This window comes from Nannobrachium achirus (assembly GCF_963921795.1).
Source record: "Nannobrachium achirus genome assembly, chromosome: 4".
NCBI classification, from domain to species: domain Eukaryota; kingdom Metazoa; phylum Chordata; class Actinopteri; order Myctophiformes; family Myctophidae; genus Nannobrachium; species Nannobrachium achirus.
In genome coordinates, this window is record NC_137813.1 from 22,643,273 (window position 1) to 22,660,404 (window position 17,132).

At 45.0% G+C, this 17,132-nt stretch overlaps 1 protein-coding gene across 2 annotated transcripts; it reads left to right on the forward strand.

Moving 5' to 3' along the window:
• The first annotated feature begins 2,099 nt into the window (after positions 1 to 2,099).
• Positions 2,100 to 16,133, forward strand: LOC308283969 (ubinuclein-2-like). 2 transcript variants are annotated; one of them, XM_080724482.1, is made up of 17 exons: positions 2,100 to 2,736; positions 3,427 to 3,561; positions 4,186 to 4,287; positions 4,690 to 4,821; positions 5,465 to 5,571; positions 7,347 to 7,869; positions 8,005 to 8,075; positions 8,227 to 8,356; positions 8,818 to 8,924; positions 9,776 to 9,886; positions 10,005 to 10,148; positions 10,815 to 10,865; positions 11,459 to 11,507; positions 12,106 to 13,305; positions 13,597 to 13,795; positions 15,246 to 15,314; positions 15,599 to 16,133. In XM_080724482.1, the coding sequence occupies exons 1-17, from the start codon at positions 2,374 to 2,376 to the stop codon at positions 15,643 to 15,645; spliced, it is 3,540 nt and encodes a 1,179-aa protein (XP_080580608.1). In that variant the 5' UTR covers positions 2,100 to 2,373; the 3' UTR covers positions 15,646 to 16,133. The 2 variants fall into 2 exon arrangements, with proteins under 2 accessions (XP_080580608.1, XP_080580609.1); XM_080724483.1 differs by lacking the exon at positions 15,246 to 15,314.
• The last annotated feature ends 999 nt before the right edge of the window (positions 16,134 to 17,132 follow it).

Below are 17,132 nucleotides of genomic sequence, written 5' to 3' on the forward strand. Positions count from 1 at the left end.
TGGTATAGCAGAAGAACGAGTTCGACCCTTTCTTTGAGTTGACTCTGGGTTGAACGTGATCTGTGGCACTGCCTCTGGTGTTGTAATTATGGACATCCTTAACGTTTATAAAGTATTTTGACAGGTACTTGGGTATCATAGTGGTGTAGTGTATCTTGTACACCAGGCCCATTGCAAGTTGCTGTACTCTGTCATCTACTCTGAGCCACCCCACTCTTAACTGGTGAGTAGCGGTGAGGTGAGTCTGATAGGGAAGGTTAAGCAGGACCCTAATTAGTTTATTTTGGGCTGTTTGGAGTTTAGTTTTAAGGGCTTGTGGGGCGTCACGATACCATACGTGGACTCCGTAGTCAAAGAGGGGCTGGATTATTGCACCAGCTATGGTCTTCAGTGTGTTGAAGTTGACCATTGGGGCGATCCTCTGTAGGAAACGAGTTCGTTGGTTGATTTTTTTTATTACTTTTGAAGTCATCTTTTCGCTGGAAAGATTAGCTTCAAGGATACATCCTAAGTAAGAGATTTCGTTTTTTCGTGTTATGACCTTGTCACCCACTTTGATTGTGAAGTCATCTACCTTTTTGAGGTTATGATTTGATCCAAAGAGGATGGACTCGGTTTTTCCCAGGTGAATTGATAATTTGTTGTCGTTAAGCCATGTGCAGATCTTACTCAGTTCAGAGTTAAGTGTCTTTTCAACCTGCAAGTGGTCCTTGCCCGAGACTAGGAGAGCCGAGTCATCCGCGAACAGGAACAGGTTGCAGTCGCAAGTAGATGCCATGTCGTTCACGTATATTAGGAACAACAGAGGTCCCAGTATGCTACCTTGAGGAACACCACAGCTTACTGGGAGGGGGGGGGACAGGGTTCCGTTAATCTCCACCACCTGTTCCCTCCCCACCAGGTAAGATTGCATCCAGCTCACTGCTGCGCTGTCAAGACCGATGGCTTTTAGTTTCTCAATCAGAATAGCATGATCCACGGTGTCAAATGCCTTCTGGAGGTCCGTCATGACCATGCCACTATATTTGCCCTGATCCGCTTCGCGTTTGATTTGGTCAGTCAAATAGAGAAGGCATGTGTCAGTGGAATGGGATTTTCTGAATCCAGATTGGAACTCGTAAATCAGATTATTCTCATCTCAATCTGGTTTGAGATATTAATTATCATCTAATGTTTGCTTTCAAATCTATCCTTGTCACGTCATCAGTCCGAGATTAAAACATAGTGATGTTATATCTTTGTTTTATTTCACATCAGAAGTAACAGCATTTATTTTAAACGGCTGTGTGGCGAATAGTTTTGTTAGGTGTGTTTTCTGTCAAGTGTGGATGGGATGGGTGGGGTGGGGTGGGGTGGGGTGGTGGGGGCGCGAGTTTAGAGACTCTACGCTTGCTAAGGGAAACCACGCCCCGCACTCATTTTTGAAGCTTGTGATTGGCTGAACCGGAGGTAGGGAGCGCTCCATTGTAGTCACTTGGACCGCGCGAGGTGCACCAAAACCCAATTATCATGGCGTTTATCGTGCGCTTGCCCAGGCCGTAAATAGAACGATTGCATTCACCACGGCTTCGTAACTCGCGCGGCGCTCCGCCGGCCGCGCGGCCCTGGCCCGCTCTTCGCGGCCACTCGCGCCTGCGGCGCTCGGGAGCGAAGAGCAGGACCAATAGGACCGCTGGCCTTCGCGCCGCTTGCAATGTCGTGCCGTGGACAATAACTGCCGACGCTGTAGAAAACGAGCGCTCCTTCCCTTAGAAAGCGTAGAGTTTCTAAACTCGCGGTGGGGGCGCCGTCAAAACATCCCGCGTGTTGGAGAACAATCGTCTTTCCACATTCGCGCTTGTCTGTGTGGGGGGCGTGGTCCCGAGGGGCGTTCCAAGCCCACGATTGGCCGAAGACTCCCTCTCTGTCTCCTCCGTTTCCGCTTTCTTTTCATACACACGCCCCGTTTCTGAATAATGATAATAATGAATCAAGATGGCTACTATGGATAGCTCCTTGTGGTAGCTTTAGCCAACTCTTTTCATGGACACATCCGAAAGTGTGTTTCACTGCCACTCGGATCCCTCGTAGGTCACCGGGGAGCACCAAGGGAGGCTAATAGATGGATTAAATGCGGCGGAGCGGCGATTAAAAAACAAAGTCATTGTGTTGTGTTGTTCGCTTGCATGCATCCCATGTTCCGACGGAGCTAGTAGCTAGCAGAGCACGTAGCTAGCTGTGTAGCTGTCGACCATCTCCCGATCCGAGCTCCTCCACAGACCGTTCGGCAGAGCAGAGCAGCGGTCAGGTCGGCCAGGTTGTCCCCGGTGTTGTGTGTCCCGCTCCGGACGGAGAGCAGCGGCGGCGCTCCTCCGCAACCTCAGCATCAAATCGATGGCAGAGCCGAGGAAAGTACCGTTCATCACCATCTCATCCTTCAGCACCTCCTCGCCGAGCACACCAGCCGAGTCCAACGTCAAGAAACGCCGCCGTGAGGATGAGGCCGAGATCACTTCTTTTGAGGAAGATGGAGGAGGTGAAGGGGGAGGAGGTGGAGGTGCAGCAGCAGCAGCAGGGGGGTCCGCGAGAGGAGGAGGAGGTGGAGCGGGAGGTCCGTTCGGGAACGTGAAAGGTGACGCGGGAGAACCGGAGGAGGCTAAACCCACCGTGCGTCTCAACCTCTCCTTGACCGAGCCAAGTGACCGGGGATCCGCAGAGTTCAACTACAGCGAGCTCGTCCATACGTCCACTCCTCAGGTTAGAATGGATCTAGGGAGATAAAGAGGGGTCCCACTCTACATACTGTATAACATTGTGTTGCAGATTGTCATCGATTTCATGAAAGCACTGTCATCAGTCTATGTTGGATTCGTGTTAGTGTTTTTTTTAAAACAGATAGTTAGTAAATTTGACCTTTTCAAAGCACTGTCATCAGTCTATGTTGGATTCGTGTTAGTGTTTTTTTTAAAGCATACCTTTTCACTCTCTACACCACACCTATTTGCCAAAAAATATCAGCTCTACAAGCTGTCAATGCAGCTTGTGGAGCTGCTATTTTTGTCTAAAGTTTTCCTCAGAATAGGGATGGGAGGGTTCAAGTTCTTCATCACACAACGATGTGGTGGCCCCCCCGAAGTGGTGTTTTTACACCACTTTTGTCATTTTAGACATGTGTAGAAACATCAGGGATATACAATACAGTAGTGTCCCTGTGAAAGAAAGAATGAATAGGGGTTCTCCCAGTCAGATAGATGGATAGACCTTTATTGATCCCAGCACCAGCAATGAGAACCGTAATCATTAGTCTTTGCGCAGGTAAAATGTTGCAAGTTAGTAAACCTTACCATGTTGCATAGAATGGGTAATTTTGACATGCTTTGATGTCATTGTGTGCCTCTCAAGTTCCTCTCAGCTGATGCTCTCTCCACTGGCTCTGTCTTAACACAGGTAACCCCCCCAGCCCCCGTATCCACTGTCCCCAAAGGCCTGACACCTGCCCTGGACCCCAACGATCCCTTTGCCGATGACGAGAGGGAGAGGCGAGAGGTGGAAGCTCTAGCCAAGAAGTTTGAAAGCAAATATGTAAGTGTCACCATCTGTTGGGCAACACAATGCAGCTAATGGACCTTTATACACAGATTGTGTAACACTTACCCCTTTGCATGGTATCTGAGCAATGTATTTGTTATCCAGGATGCAATAGGATGATGTGCAAACTGCAAAGGTGTGTCAAACACCTAGGGCCCTGTCTTGCAGTTGCAACCCCACCTTATTTTGAAAAACATTCAAGATTGTCTATATTCACTATTTTAAAATGTTTTTCAAAATAGTAAAAGATGCCCCAAAATCAGTCGTGTATGTTACTAGATATGTTTAGGAATCAAGAACCTGAATCATTAGAGAATCAGCTGTTGAATCAACATTGACAAGTGCTTGTTGCAAATGCAAAACAATGATGGCGTGTGTCTTTGCTGCTGAAAAGTTAAGCGGCATCGTCATTTAATTTATGTTAAAAATTGTTAAGCAAACACATATTTCTACTTTTTCTACACTGCATTCAGACTCAGAGATTATAATAAAACAGTTGAAAATTGCCTTTCAGATAAGCAGTATCGCTAATGGCATTGGTATCAAGAAAATCGTAAATCCCCTTTTGGATAATTATTGATCATCATTTGATCATTGTGTTGGTACTCTTGCTTACAGGGCATTGTTCCAAAGAAGAAGAAAAGGGACAGGATGCAGGATCTCATTGACATCGGTTACGGCTACGATGAGACCGATCCATTCATTGATAACTCAGAGGCTGTGAGTTCACCTTTGACCTACACGTACTTCTCTATCATCTGTATGAATGTCCTAGTCGGTGGCATCATTCAGCAAATGATTCATAACTAATGCCAGGGCGTAGCCCCTTGGACCTTACAATGTTGTCAACTCTTCACCTCGAGAGTCACTAAAATAACAAATGCAATTAAAACTTTTTATTAAAGATTATTCCAACATTTGGGTACTATTTTCATGAAGAATGTTTGTGTTTAGTGTCATGTGTTTGTGGAATGTGTCATGTGGAACGTAATATATTTCAAGCACTTCCAGGTTCCTCTTCTATGCACCTGTCTCCTCTGTGTAGCCAGTTGTACTGAAGAACGACACAAAAATAAGGTCAGTAGCCTACCTTTTGATTAGATTTTTTCCCTGTGTCTTCAGTATGACGAGCTGGTGCCGGCCTCTCTCACCACCAAACATGGAGGCTTCTACATCAACACAGGCACCCTGCAATTCAGACCAGCCTCTGACTCCGAGGGAGACGACTTCAGCATGGAGGGAAACCACTTCAAGGTGGGTTCTTACTGCTTGAACGCTCAGGAGACATATATACAGATGAACATCTCTGCACACAGAGACCCTAGAGCCACTAGTTTTCTATTAAGCAATATTGCATAGTAACGGAATGAGGTTATTGCGTTTCCTTTAGCATGTCGGGAGTGGCAATTTTATGGCAAGGCGCCTAAAGAGTGAGCCATCTAGAAGAGTGTCTGTATGTAGTACTAGTACTGTATGCATTTCCCCCAAAATGTGTATCTACATGTGCCTATCCATCAATCATTTCTTGGGCCAATAGAGCAAGGAAGCTGATCCCCATTTTGTTTTTCACATTTTGTCAATATATATTTTTTATGTGTGGATATATTTTCACATTTTGTGAATTCATAATCACAGATCCATCGTCCCTCCATATTCCAGAAAGGCTGACATCATCAATAATATGCCATAAATATAATTAATAGTTAATATTTGTATCAATTAGGTTTTTTGGGTGTCTTTTTCTACCTTTATTGATTGTATACAGTAGATGGGGAGAGAGACTTATTTCATATAAATACGGCTGAGGTGTGATTTTTCATGATTTGAGCACAGCTGGAACTGCGTAATGTATAAGACTGTTACAAATAAAACTATTAAGTTATGCTTCTGTCCATAGAAGGTGAAAGACGGTGAAGAACGGGTGATAAAGAAACGTAAGAAAAAGCCAGACGGCATTAACATGGAAGACAAGAAACCCAGGAAAATCAGAATGCCCAAGCAAGGGTGAGTTTTTATTTCTCGTCAGATTGACCCTCTCTGCAGCTGCAGACCTGCCAACCCATACGCATTTTGCGTAGTAAGCACGCATTTTAAGGCTCTGTACGCAGGTACGATATTTCCCCTCATTGCTACGCAACTTCGGGGGATGGGCGCGGCGTGGTATAACAACACATTCTGCAGCAGCAAACGAGGCGAAGATTTTTGCAACCTGCCGTGTAGTTCCTCCCAGGCACCACTTGAATGGTGTGTGAATGGGGCGCATGGCGCTGGGGAGCACTAGAACAGAAGATATGCTCGTTTTTTTCGGCAGAAGAAGAATTGAACCGGATGCCATGAGTTTGTTTTGGTTTTCAGCGCGGTGCAGCATGTACACTTACGCTACTCATCATAGAGTTATAATAAGAAGCTACTCATCTCATAGCTATCGCCGCCCGGTTTGTACAACGGCGATATTAATACGATTAATTTATAAAGAAGATAAACGGAGAATGGCCGTGTTGTGCGAGTCGTCGGTGTCGCCCCCACAATGCTGCCGTGCAACGAGTAGTAGTCTGACTAACAGGTAATATATTAAGATAACACTCAGCTAAGGTGAATTCACATGTCAGCAGCCACGATGGTGAGAATGAAATGGTTGTTATGTTGTTGTCGCTCCTCTACGCGACGCGGTTAGGGTTTTAATCAAGTGAATCAATAATATTATACTATTAAACTGCGGTCGCCCCCGCGACAGCTTGTTGTGTATGAAGCCTGTGTTATACTTCGTCATACGACGGTGTTGCACGTGAGCGAAGTCGGGAAATGTCAAAACTTGTGACCAGGTACAATGAACTGTAGCATACATTGACCATGATTAGGCTTTAGAGTAAAGATCCAAAAGAATGAAAATAAAATACTGGGCTCCCTGTTCCACTATCTCTAAATGAGTATGAATGAAGGAATTAGGGGGACTGTGTATTGTCAAAAACATTAAAGGTGAACAAGTTATTTATCACCTGTGAATATATGAAGACATTAATGGTTTGTTAACAATGAGTAGCCTGTATCCTCTATGAATGAATATACAGACTAGACGGTATTTGATCTATACACAATGTAGGCCTATTTTAATGAATGCAATAGAAACCTACATGAGTTGAATACTTTCAACTTCATGCAAATCATGCACAGAAAGGTGGTTTTATTTAGGCTGCTCAATTAACAATGTTTAACAAAGACACAGGTAAATATTTAAAGGTAAATAGCCTACCTGACAATGTAAAGCTATTTTGCTATTTGAATAACATGATTATGTTGATGTATGTTCATTCATTAAGTCACTGGTGAGACTGTTTTGCTAGTCTATTGTTAACTAACTCTGAGCAAGTGCAGTTAATATATTTTATTAAGGATTTGTCAACAATATTGCCAAAGCAACATTACTGTATTGCCTGGTAATACTAGCCTACTTTTTCTCCAGACCAAATGGCATTTTTATTTAAAAGGTTGATCTTGCCTCCTCCTATTAGTGTAAGTCAAGACATGCAATGTGCTACATTTCTGGTGTGAAATTTTGTTAACATAACTGTAAAGGTCCCACCCAAAAAGGCGCGTGGAACCCCCCAAAATATACACTGTTTTGTGCGGGAAAACCACAAAATTTGCACCGCGGGCGCTGCGGGCGCCGCAAAAAACTTTGCCAGGGTTGGCAGGTCTGCAGCTGTCATAGCTTCCCAGGCAGTCGGGCACTTCAGACTTCTCTGAATGTTCGCCATCCTCTCTGTCTTTCTGTCCTGCAGAGGGATGGCGCTGAGCGTCCACAGGCCAGAGAAGAAGAAGAGGAAGAAGCTGATGAAAGACTCCATCCACCTGGCCAACATGTTGCGTCGCTTCACTCGGGAGAAGGCGGAGATCCGCAAGAAGAACCCGGCCACCCCCGCTGCCGCCATTCTGCCACGGCCCAACCCTAAATTGCCCAACGCCAACAACGGCACTCTCCTCAACGCCCACCCCAAGACGCCCGGTGCCGCTGGCAACGACTTCAACATGCCCGACCTGACCACGGACCCGACCATGTGTGAATGGCTGATGGGCTCGGCCAACAACAACAACGACATGCTGCAGGACATGATGGGAGACCTGGACTTTGGCATGCTGGACTCCCCTCAGCCAGGCAGCCCGTCGCAGGGTGAAAACGGCCTGGCAGGAGCGCAGCATAAACCAATGGCAGGCAGGGTGTCACAGGGTGGCGTGCTGTCCCCTCCTCCCCTGCCCAGCGGCCTGCCGCCCCCACTCGCCAAACGCATTGAGGACCTGCGGGCGGTAAGGGACTTTTGTCCATTCATTTTGAAAAAGCTTGCAGTCAGTGTAGATGCAGAGTCCATTTACGGCCTGTTCCAGTTTAGTTTTGAAAACGGCCACTCATATTGTCTGGTTTCTGCTTGTCCCCTGTGATAGGCCTCCCGTCAGTTTGATGAAGAGGGCAGGAAGAAGTTCTTCACGCTGGACATGAACAACATCTTACTGGAGTGAGTCTCTTCACCCTAGTCTGCCATTATGGATCAAAAACACATGTCATATAGATGTTCTAAAATCGCCATTCTAAGCGTCCCACATCACCAAGTGTCCTGTCTCTCTATAATATATGTGTGGTTGTGTGTATCTGTATCTGTGTTTCAGTATTGAGCTGCAGGTCCAAGAGCAGCCAGCAGCTGTGCGCGCTGTTGTGTACTCTCACCTCGAGGCCTTCGTGCCCTGCAATAAGGAGGCTCTCCTCAAACGCCTTAAGAAGCTAAGCCTCAACATCCAGGTGTGTTTGTGTACATGGAAGGTTTTAGCCAATATAGCCCATTGTTTAGAACTAATGTTGTTCAGCCATTTGGGGTTCCATCAATGATAGTTTGTCCTGTTTGATAAGGAAACATTTCTCTGAAAACTATTTCAGTTATGCAGCAAAGTTATTCTCTAGAATAGAACATTCCTTAAAGTGTAAGCCTGAATCGTCAAGATATGACATGCGTTATCATGAACCTTTGCCCGTGACCCAAAAGTTAACAGTACATATTTCTTCCGGGCAGCCAGAAAAACAGACTAGAAACAATCAAAAAGGATGGGTAAAAAAACTGCCATTCATCTTCTTATATTTTGTTGTGAACATGGTGCTCTAGCTCTGTGTCTATACATAGGCCTGTAGGTAGGAGTATGCGTATGAGTTAAGTTTTATTTTTTATTTTATTTGGGGACTGTGCTCATCCTCTCCCTGTCTCCCAGGACGACCGCCTGCGCACTCCTCTGCTGAAACTGAAGTTGGCCGTATGCAGTGTGATGCCAGAGCAGATCGCCAGATACAACATGGACTGTATCGCCAAGGTGGCAAAGTAAGACCACTTCCTCATCCCTGCTGGCATTTGAACCGCTTGAACTCTAGCACCTCACTTCTGAGGTGTACATTTGGTGAAAGTAACAGCTCTACAAGCTCTGCAAGTCTTTTGCGTTTGTAGATTGGCTATTTTGTGTGTACCCCAGGGGAATCAGGTCATTGAAGTATAAGGCCGATGGGAATACTGTCAAATTAAGTGTAGGGTTTTGAGTGGTTAACCACTTTCAATCTGTCATTCCTATTTCGGCCATGTCATTATAGGAGAAAATTGTAAAAAGAAATTAACAAAAGAAATTGAGAGAAGAAAGCCAATCTAGAACTTGTAGATGAGTTACTTCTACTATTTGTCATGTACTGTATGATGGGGCTGAAGCTAACCAGAGCACCTTTGTGATTTTTTTTTACATTGGCCAAGCTTTGCATGAAACTCATAAATAGCACCGCTCACTCCACACTGGGTGTGATTTTCGTTTTTATAATTATGTGGATTTCGGGATTCACATTGGAACGACATGACTCCCATTTCTATTTAACATATGACTCAAGATCCGGGCAAGGATTAATACTGAGAGGCCCATTGATGTCCATTGTAAAGTTTAAGCTAAATTATAATTTTTTGAGCGGTGCAAATCACTCCTACATTTTACTCTGTATTAGTACGAAACGTATTAACACGGATCTCCATGTATGGCGATCCGTGCTCATACACATAAAGTAACTGTCGCCACGGACAGAACGACCCATACAAGGAGATGTTTGCACCGTTCACTTCACACAGGTGCGAGGTTTTAAGTATAAAACATAAGCAAGTAAGTGTGTGTGTGTGTGTGTGTGTGTGTGTGTTGACAGGCAGCAGTCTGAGGAGGGAGAGAAGAATGGCTCAGAAGAGGAAGATGAGGAGAAGCCAGGGAAAAGGGTGATGGGGCCTCGAAAGAAGTTCATCTGGGATGACAAACTCAGGTCAGTTTCACCGGTGTCTGCCGCATGTGTGTGTGTTTCTGCCATAGTTGCATCACCATCAGCTGTTTGTGTCATGGGTGCATTTGTGTTCTCACTCTGTATGCTGTGTTTTTGGCAGGTCATTGCTATGTAACTTGGTGCGTGTGAAACTAGGCTGTTATGAGCTGGAAGGCCAGAGCTCACTGTCACTAGAAGACTACCTCAAAGCCTTCATGGAGACGGAAGTCAAACCACTCTGGCCCAAAGGCTGGATGCAGGCCAGGTAAGATTGTGTGGGTGGGTGCAGGCTTGCGTGTACTCTTGTAAGCGTCAGCAGAATTTATAATATCTGCTTATGTAATGTGCTTTTCTGTCCTTTTTTCTAAGATTTATTTTGGGCATTATACTGTATGCTGTATTCAGATAGGACAAAGGAAAGCGGGAGAGAGAGGGACTGACATGCTGTAAAGTGCCTCGGGTCAGCCCTATCTATTGTATGTGGCTCGGTGAGCTACCAGTATTTGCAAGGCAACCCTTGTTGTTTTTTTTAACCTTTTGGTTATTGCATTTTCATAGACACAATCATTGCATACATTTAACACTTATTGCACACTAATGAATGATTATTTTAATGATATTTAATTATATTTGTCGCAACAACTGGCCAATAAAAAAAAATCCAGTTATGTTCTGAATTTGTCGTCTCATATCTTTCCACAAAATATTAGAAAACGCTCAATAGTGGGCTCGATAAAAGCCCGGCTCAATAAGCAGGACTGATAAGGTGCTCATTATCAATAAAAACGCTCCATCCCTAATAATGACATGCCCAAAATAGGGACGCCATGGTAGAAAGTGGTTAACATGTCCCTGGATACAGTGAGCTGACTGAGACACTTTCCTGTATATTTATTGGAGTGGTTGAGACGTGTTGATTCTTTCTCCCCAGAATGCTGTTCAAAGAGAGTATCACGGCTCATGGTCACCTCACATGCAACACGTGAGTCATTATTCCATCCAGTTACATCCCTTTATTGTCATTGTGGGTGTAGGCCTTTCACAAATATTACATAATCGTCTAATCGTATCGATGTTGAGAAATGTTCATATAGTTTCAAACACTTTGTAAAAGTAGTGGAAATAGCAGATCTACAAGCTCACTACAAGCTTGTAGATCTGCTATAAGTGTAAGGTTGTCAAATATGTCAGTAATTTCTTTGTATATTTAGGTTATGTGTCATATCTGCCATGTACAACTTCAAAGTCTAAAAGCCAAACGGAAATGTAATTGTCAACAACAAAAACACAATTAAATCGTTAATCGCAATTATTTGAGTGACAATTAAATTGTTATGTAAAATGCCATAATCGTGACAGCCCTTGGTGGGTGCATGTTCCAGGTTCAATGCACTAATCATAAAACACAATAAAACAAAAAAGAATATACTGGGGAATAATTGAAATGGACCAAATATTTTTATATCTAGATATTATGAGAACCAAGGAAGAATCTGAAAGTACAAATGTAAAGAGTTGTTATATTAAGGTTGGTTATAACCTGATCTCTTTCGATTCATTTTCCTTCCACTCCAGAGCAAAGAAGAAGTTGATCCCCAGTACTCCCAAAGGACTCAAACCCAAGGTGACTCGTTGTCTGCTGTTGATTCACATATCCACTGGGACTTTCATGTCATGTGTTGTGGTGGCTTTAGAAGGATTGCCTCCAGGTCCTAGGTCTAGTTAAAGTTCAATTCAATTCTATCTCTTAAATGTTAAGTCTCACATCTCTTAAAATAATCTGTTGTCTTGGTACTTTGAATCACTAGTTCAAAATACACAAAGGCATGTAATTCTGTCTCATTTTCCATTCATGTGTTGTTGTTCATCAATGATATATCAATGATATATTGGGTATTACAGTTCATCCTAATAAAAATGGTCTTAAACCATTTAGACCTGGAACGCATTGTTGCACACTATTACTTTAACCATTATTTTATGCTTTAACTATTAAAAGCATAAAATAATAGATATACAAGATATACAAGCTCACAGGGCGGCACCAAGAGCCCCACTGCGAGTTTGTAGATCTGCTATTTTAGAAAAATCTATTTTTCAATAGCTAAAGCATAAATTAATTCCCATTCCTATTTAAAATTGAAGTTGCTGAAACCTGCAGTCACTGTGTGCTGATCTAGTCCTTCCACTAACGGTGGTTCCTATGTGCTGTCCTACCCCAGGAGAGCGGCTGGGTTCAGCAGAGGACCACGCCCTCAGTGGGTGCCACCCTGTCCCCTGCAGGCCAGGTTGCCTGCAGGGGACAGCAGCCCCCCTCTGAGACCATCTGTGTGGACTCCCTGGACGAGGACTCCCTGGCTGCTCCCTCCATGGACCCCATCACCCAGGCTCTGGCCATCCTCAGCAACGCAGCCAAGGGCCTGGCTCACGGGGACAGCCCCCCGTCCCCAGATGGACCCAAGGCCGCCGCAGCCACCCCATCGTCCCACCATTCATCACCACTCCTCCAGCAGCACAAGAAGGGCTCCGTCAGCACGCCGGGCTCTGCCACACCTCACTACGTCTCTACCTCTTCCCCTCCTTCGTCCAACTCTCTCTCGCGGCCGCCGTCCGTTTCCTCCTCGCCCCTCGTGGCGGGGATGAGACACTCGCCGTTCAACGCTCAGAGACCCGGCGCGGTGACCGCCGTTAAAGCCGGCACACCCGGCTCACCCTCCCAGCCCAAGGCTCGCCCGCCCCCGACCGCCTCCCCCCTCGTACCCCCGGGCTCCAAAGCAGGGGTCCCTGCTGGCCCCTCGGGCCTCCTCAAAGGCAGCAATAACACTAAAGCCAACAGCAGTGACGCTCTTATCATGGCATCGCCCTCTCCATCGCGACCGCAAACCGCTCCGTCGCCCTCTCACCTGACCCCCAAAACCCCCCAGAGCCCTCGTCTCCCGCTCCCCTCCCCTCTTTCCTCCCCCACCCTGTCCCAGCAGCAGCAGTCCAACTTCATCACGCCCATGCAGGCTACACTCACCAAATCCACTAGCACGCCACCGATCATCAAACTCACCCACCGCCCCCCAAACTCTACCCCCAGCTCCCCCGCCATCTCCCCCCACCCCAGGTCTCAGATGACCACCACCGTGCACCAATACACCCCCAAAACCCCCGCAGGCTTCCGCCCGCCATTCTCAGGTGCCCAGGGCGGAGTGGCCAAGCCGGGCCAGGGGGGCCACAAGCCCCCCAGCAGTAACGCCACCAGCACCAGCCTTACTAACACCTCATCCAATAGCAAACATTCAGGATCCAGCCCCTCCCCCACCGCTGCCGGCCAAGGCAACCAGGGCCAGCGTCAACGGGCAGGGGGCGGGACTACTCAGGGGGTTAAGCCAATCGTGTCTGTCTCTTCGCAGTCCGTCTCTTCTCAGTTACCACAGGTTTGTGTTTTGGTGGATTAGAATACGCATGATGTTTATTCTCGGTGTGATGGATGTCCTTAGATCAAGGGTCTTCAACAGGGGGTACAACATACTTGAGAAATCAATTCGATGTAATACAAGAAAAAAAACTTCATTACAAATGCTGTCATTTTCATGTCAGGTTTTTAATCTATTCTTCGTTTAGCAAACTTATCCAAGCATTAACTTGTAAATTTGTGACTCTCAGCTTTGAGCTGGCCATCTTGTATTTTACTCAGTACTTTGTCCTTCTCTCCTGGTGTTCCTCAGGTCTCCACAGCAGGTGCTGCCGGGGGTCTCCTCACTTCAACGGCGTCCCTTCCTCTGGGATTTGGGATGCTGGGAGGCCTGGTGCCCGTCTCCCTGCCCTTCCAGTTCCCCTCGCTGTTAAGCCTGCCCCCGCTGGGCACCACAGGCTCCAGCAGCGGGGCCAGTGTCTCTGCAGCCAGTAGCAATGTAGCTTTCCAGAGTGAGTAAAACACAATATGGATCATGGATTCATGGCACATGACTGAATATATTACTAAATACCAAATCTCTTTGGCGAAAATAGCAGATCTATATGCTTACAACGTATCACAATGCGATACAATGTGAGCTTTTAGATCTACTATTTCACCAAATGTTTGCCTGTTCAAAAAAGCTACGACTAAAGGATAGAGGTATTTATTACATATATGGCTGTGTACATTCAACAAGCTACTTCCCTTTTAAACCACCATTCTCCTAGTAGGTTTAAAAACATTTCCCAAACTGTTCTAAAATTTCCCTCAATCGAATTTAGCTTGACTACCAAGTATACTGAAGCAATAAGCCACAAGAGGCGAGTGGTTACCTGGTATTTTACACCGGCTGAGAGGCGTAGGGAGACACGAGGCGCAGCCGAGTGTCTCCAACCCTCAGCCGGTGTAAAATACAGGTAACCACAAGCCTCACGTGGCTTATTGCTTTTCTAAAACGGTTACAAATTGGCAACATGAAAAATCATAGACATACGTACCAATTAAAACTATGTCCTATGTCACTAATAATTCATTATAAGGTCTGCTCTGCAAGAAAGTAGTCCCCAGCTACAGGAAAGTAGTTTCCAGCCTTTTGCCACAAAAAGTTTGCCACAACACAGGTGCAGATAATTGGTGCACTAGCTGTGGCACACTGTGGAAAGAAATAACACACCTGGGTTTGATATAAACTGATTCAAGGTGTGGGTTATAGAAGCATTATATCACACTTGAAACACGACAACCACTGAAATTGTCAGTGGGTTAATTGAAAGTAACACACGACCAAACCAAATGATATGGTGTGGTAAAGAGGGTGAACCAATATCTCCTGATGTTCTAGTCTTTTTGTCACATTAGTTAGATCCTGTGTCTGTGGATAGAAGTTTGTTGTTCCTGTCCTTTTTTGTAATGTTTAGGTACCCATATATAGCTTGTTTTTGTGTTCTACGTGGTTGATCATTTGTTTTCTATCACCATGCTATGTGTATGTTTGTCTGGATGGAGGCTGGATGTGATTTTTCTCCTCGTTGTTTGACGTTCTCCCATCCTCCTCTGCTTCTCTCCCCTCATTTCCTGTTATATTCTGTTTTCTGCATTCATGATGAAATTCTGCCTGTCAATTGATTTTTTCCCCCTGTACTTTGGCTCATTTGGCCTCTGCTCATGTCCTCATCCATCTTCTTTTCCGCCAACCCCAAAACGGTGTCCTCTTCCCATCTCTGTCCCTTTCTCACTTTCTTTTCCTCCCTCCGCTCTTTTCCCTCCTTTCCTGTCCTGCCCCGCCACCTCACCCTCTATTCCTGTCTCCTTTCCTTGTGTAAACTGAACTTTCATTCATTTCCTTTCACCTCCACCTTTGTGTCTTATTCCTTTGTGTCTATCCCTTCCTCGTTGCCACCTGTCCTGTCTCCTCAGATCTGTATAAGAGCCTCCAGTCAGGGTCACAGGTTGCTCTGCCTCCTCACTTGCAGCTCGCTTTTTCAGGTAAAACGCGACCCTCCCTCCCTCCTTCTGGGACTGACCCATTTGCTCTCTCTTCCTATTCTTGCCGTTTTGTTTCCCAAATTATCTGGTGTCCTTCCTGTGTTGGGGAAATGTCATTTCTTCCGTCTGTCCCTTTCTGCTTCTGGCATGCCTGTCCGTCTCTTTATGTCGACATTTTAGCCGTCGTTCCATCTCTGCGGTAGTCGTTGTGTCCGTTTGGTCTTTCAGTGTTTTAGTTTTTTGTTATTTGTGAGTTGTTCACCATGTCTGTTCTGTCTGTCCAGATGTCAGTCAAAGCCAGGGAGGAGACAATAAGAGGAAGACTCTATGATGCAATTCAACCTGTACACCCAGAAGGAGCTGGTCCATGGTGATGTGACAAATCAGGACATACATGGCTTTGACTGACCACTCAGCAAGATGGGTCTAAAGTTTTTTTTCTTGGACTGGGATACACTCAAGATGCTTGACTTCACATATCCAGCTCTCCACAGTTTTAACTTTTTTCTTTTTTTTAATGTTTGATAACTTTTTAAATGTATTGTTCATAGGATGGCTACATGAAAATGACAAACTGTTTTGTCAATGTTTACAAGACCTATATCACTGTGGAAAGGGATATGAATGAGTTGTTTGAGAGTGAGTTAAGTTTGTGCAAGATGAATGTGGCTGAATGCTCTCTCCTTCCACCAGACAGAAAAACGGTGTGTGTGTGTGTGTGTGTGCGACGTGCGTGCGTGTGTGTATCCCTCCCTCTCTGATGTGTGGTCAATGTCTATACGGTGCTGTTTTTATCATAATGTAATTATTACTGATACCTGTAAGAAATTGAATGCAAAATCATGAATTTGAGCTTTTTTGAATGAAATCTGTAAATTTTTTCATTGTACTTGAATTCAAGTTTTTGTTCCTCTTGTACAGCGCTAAAACATTTCTTCAATTAAATAAAATGCCTTAAAGTCCTGCTTTTAAAGTAGTTGATATAATTTATAATTAAATTATAATATATAGTTCAATGACCACTGAATTCGGGTTCGATCCCCAGCCGGATCATTCCGAAGACTCAGAAAAACAGGACCCATCCCCTCCCTGCTTGGCACTCAGCATCAAGGGCTGGATTGGGGGTCCCTGTGACATAATGGCATCATGTCCAGGGGGTTTACTTTTACATCAAACTGCCTTGCGCTACAGCAGGGGTTTTCCATCTTTTTTTTTACTCTGGGCACCCCTGTAAATAACTTTTTCACCCATGGCACCCCTGAATTATGCTGTTCATTTTTAAATTCTATTATGCTAGGTAAATATGGACATCTTTTCACCTGAGATACCGTAGGCTGTTACAGAGAAATATCCGTTTCCATCAGAACTGACTGAAAATAACTTTATACTTGACGTTTAACCACTTGAACCCCAGCATAAGTATTCTGAGGCACCCCTGGACTAGCATCAAGGCACCCACTTAGGGAAACCCTGCACTACAGGCACATGAGATGGGCTCCTGTGGGTCTCATGGCTCGGCAAGGCTTATAATTAAACTGAGGCTACATCCTAAATTGACTTTTGGGTCAATTAATAAAATAATGGGGAAAGAAATGTTTCCTTTGTGGTCTCCATCTTATAAGGCAATTGTAAAATGTAGTTTAGTATGAATCTGTGGCTGTTAATACTCAGACTAGCAGAGACAACAAAGGTTTCATAGAGACAACAAAGGTTTCATAGATCAGTATACTGGTAAATCAATGACATCGTCACTGTTGGACAGAAACCTTACAGTATATCCATATTTCAAATGATTGTTTACTTTGACAGTGTAACACA

Bases quoted from the DNA above. Each gene is read 5' to 3' on its own strand.
- LOC308283969 (XM_080724482.1), top strand. From the start codon at position 2,374: ATGGCAGAGCCGAGGAAAGTACCGTTCATCACCATCTCATCCTTCAGC. The intron at 10,149-10,814 runs GTAAGATTGTGT...CTTTCTCCCCAG, and splicing joins AAAGGCTGGATGCAGGCCAG to AATGCTGTTCAAAGAGAGTA. The intron at 15,315-15,598 runs GTAAAACGCGAC...CTGTCTGTCCAG, and splicing joins CTTGCAGCTCGCTTTTTCAG to ATGTCAGTCAAAGCCAGGGA.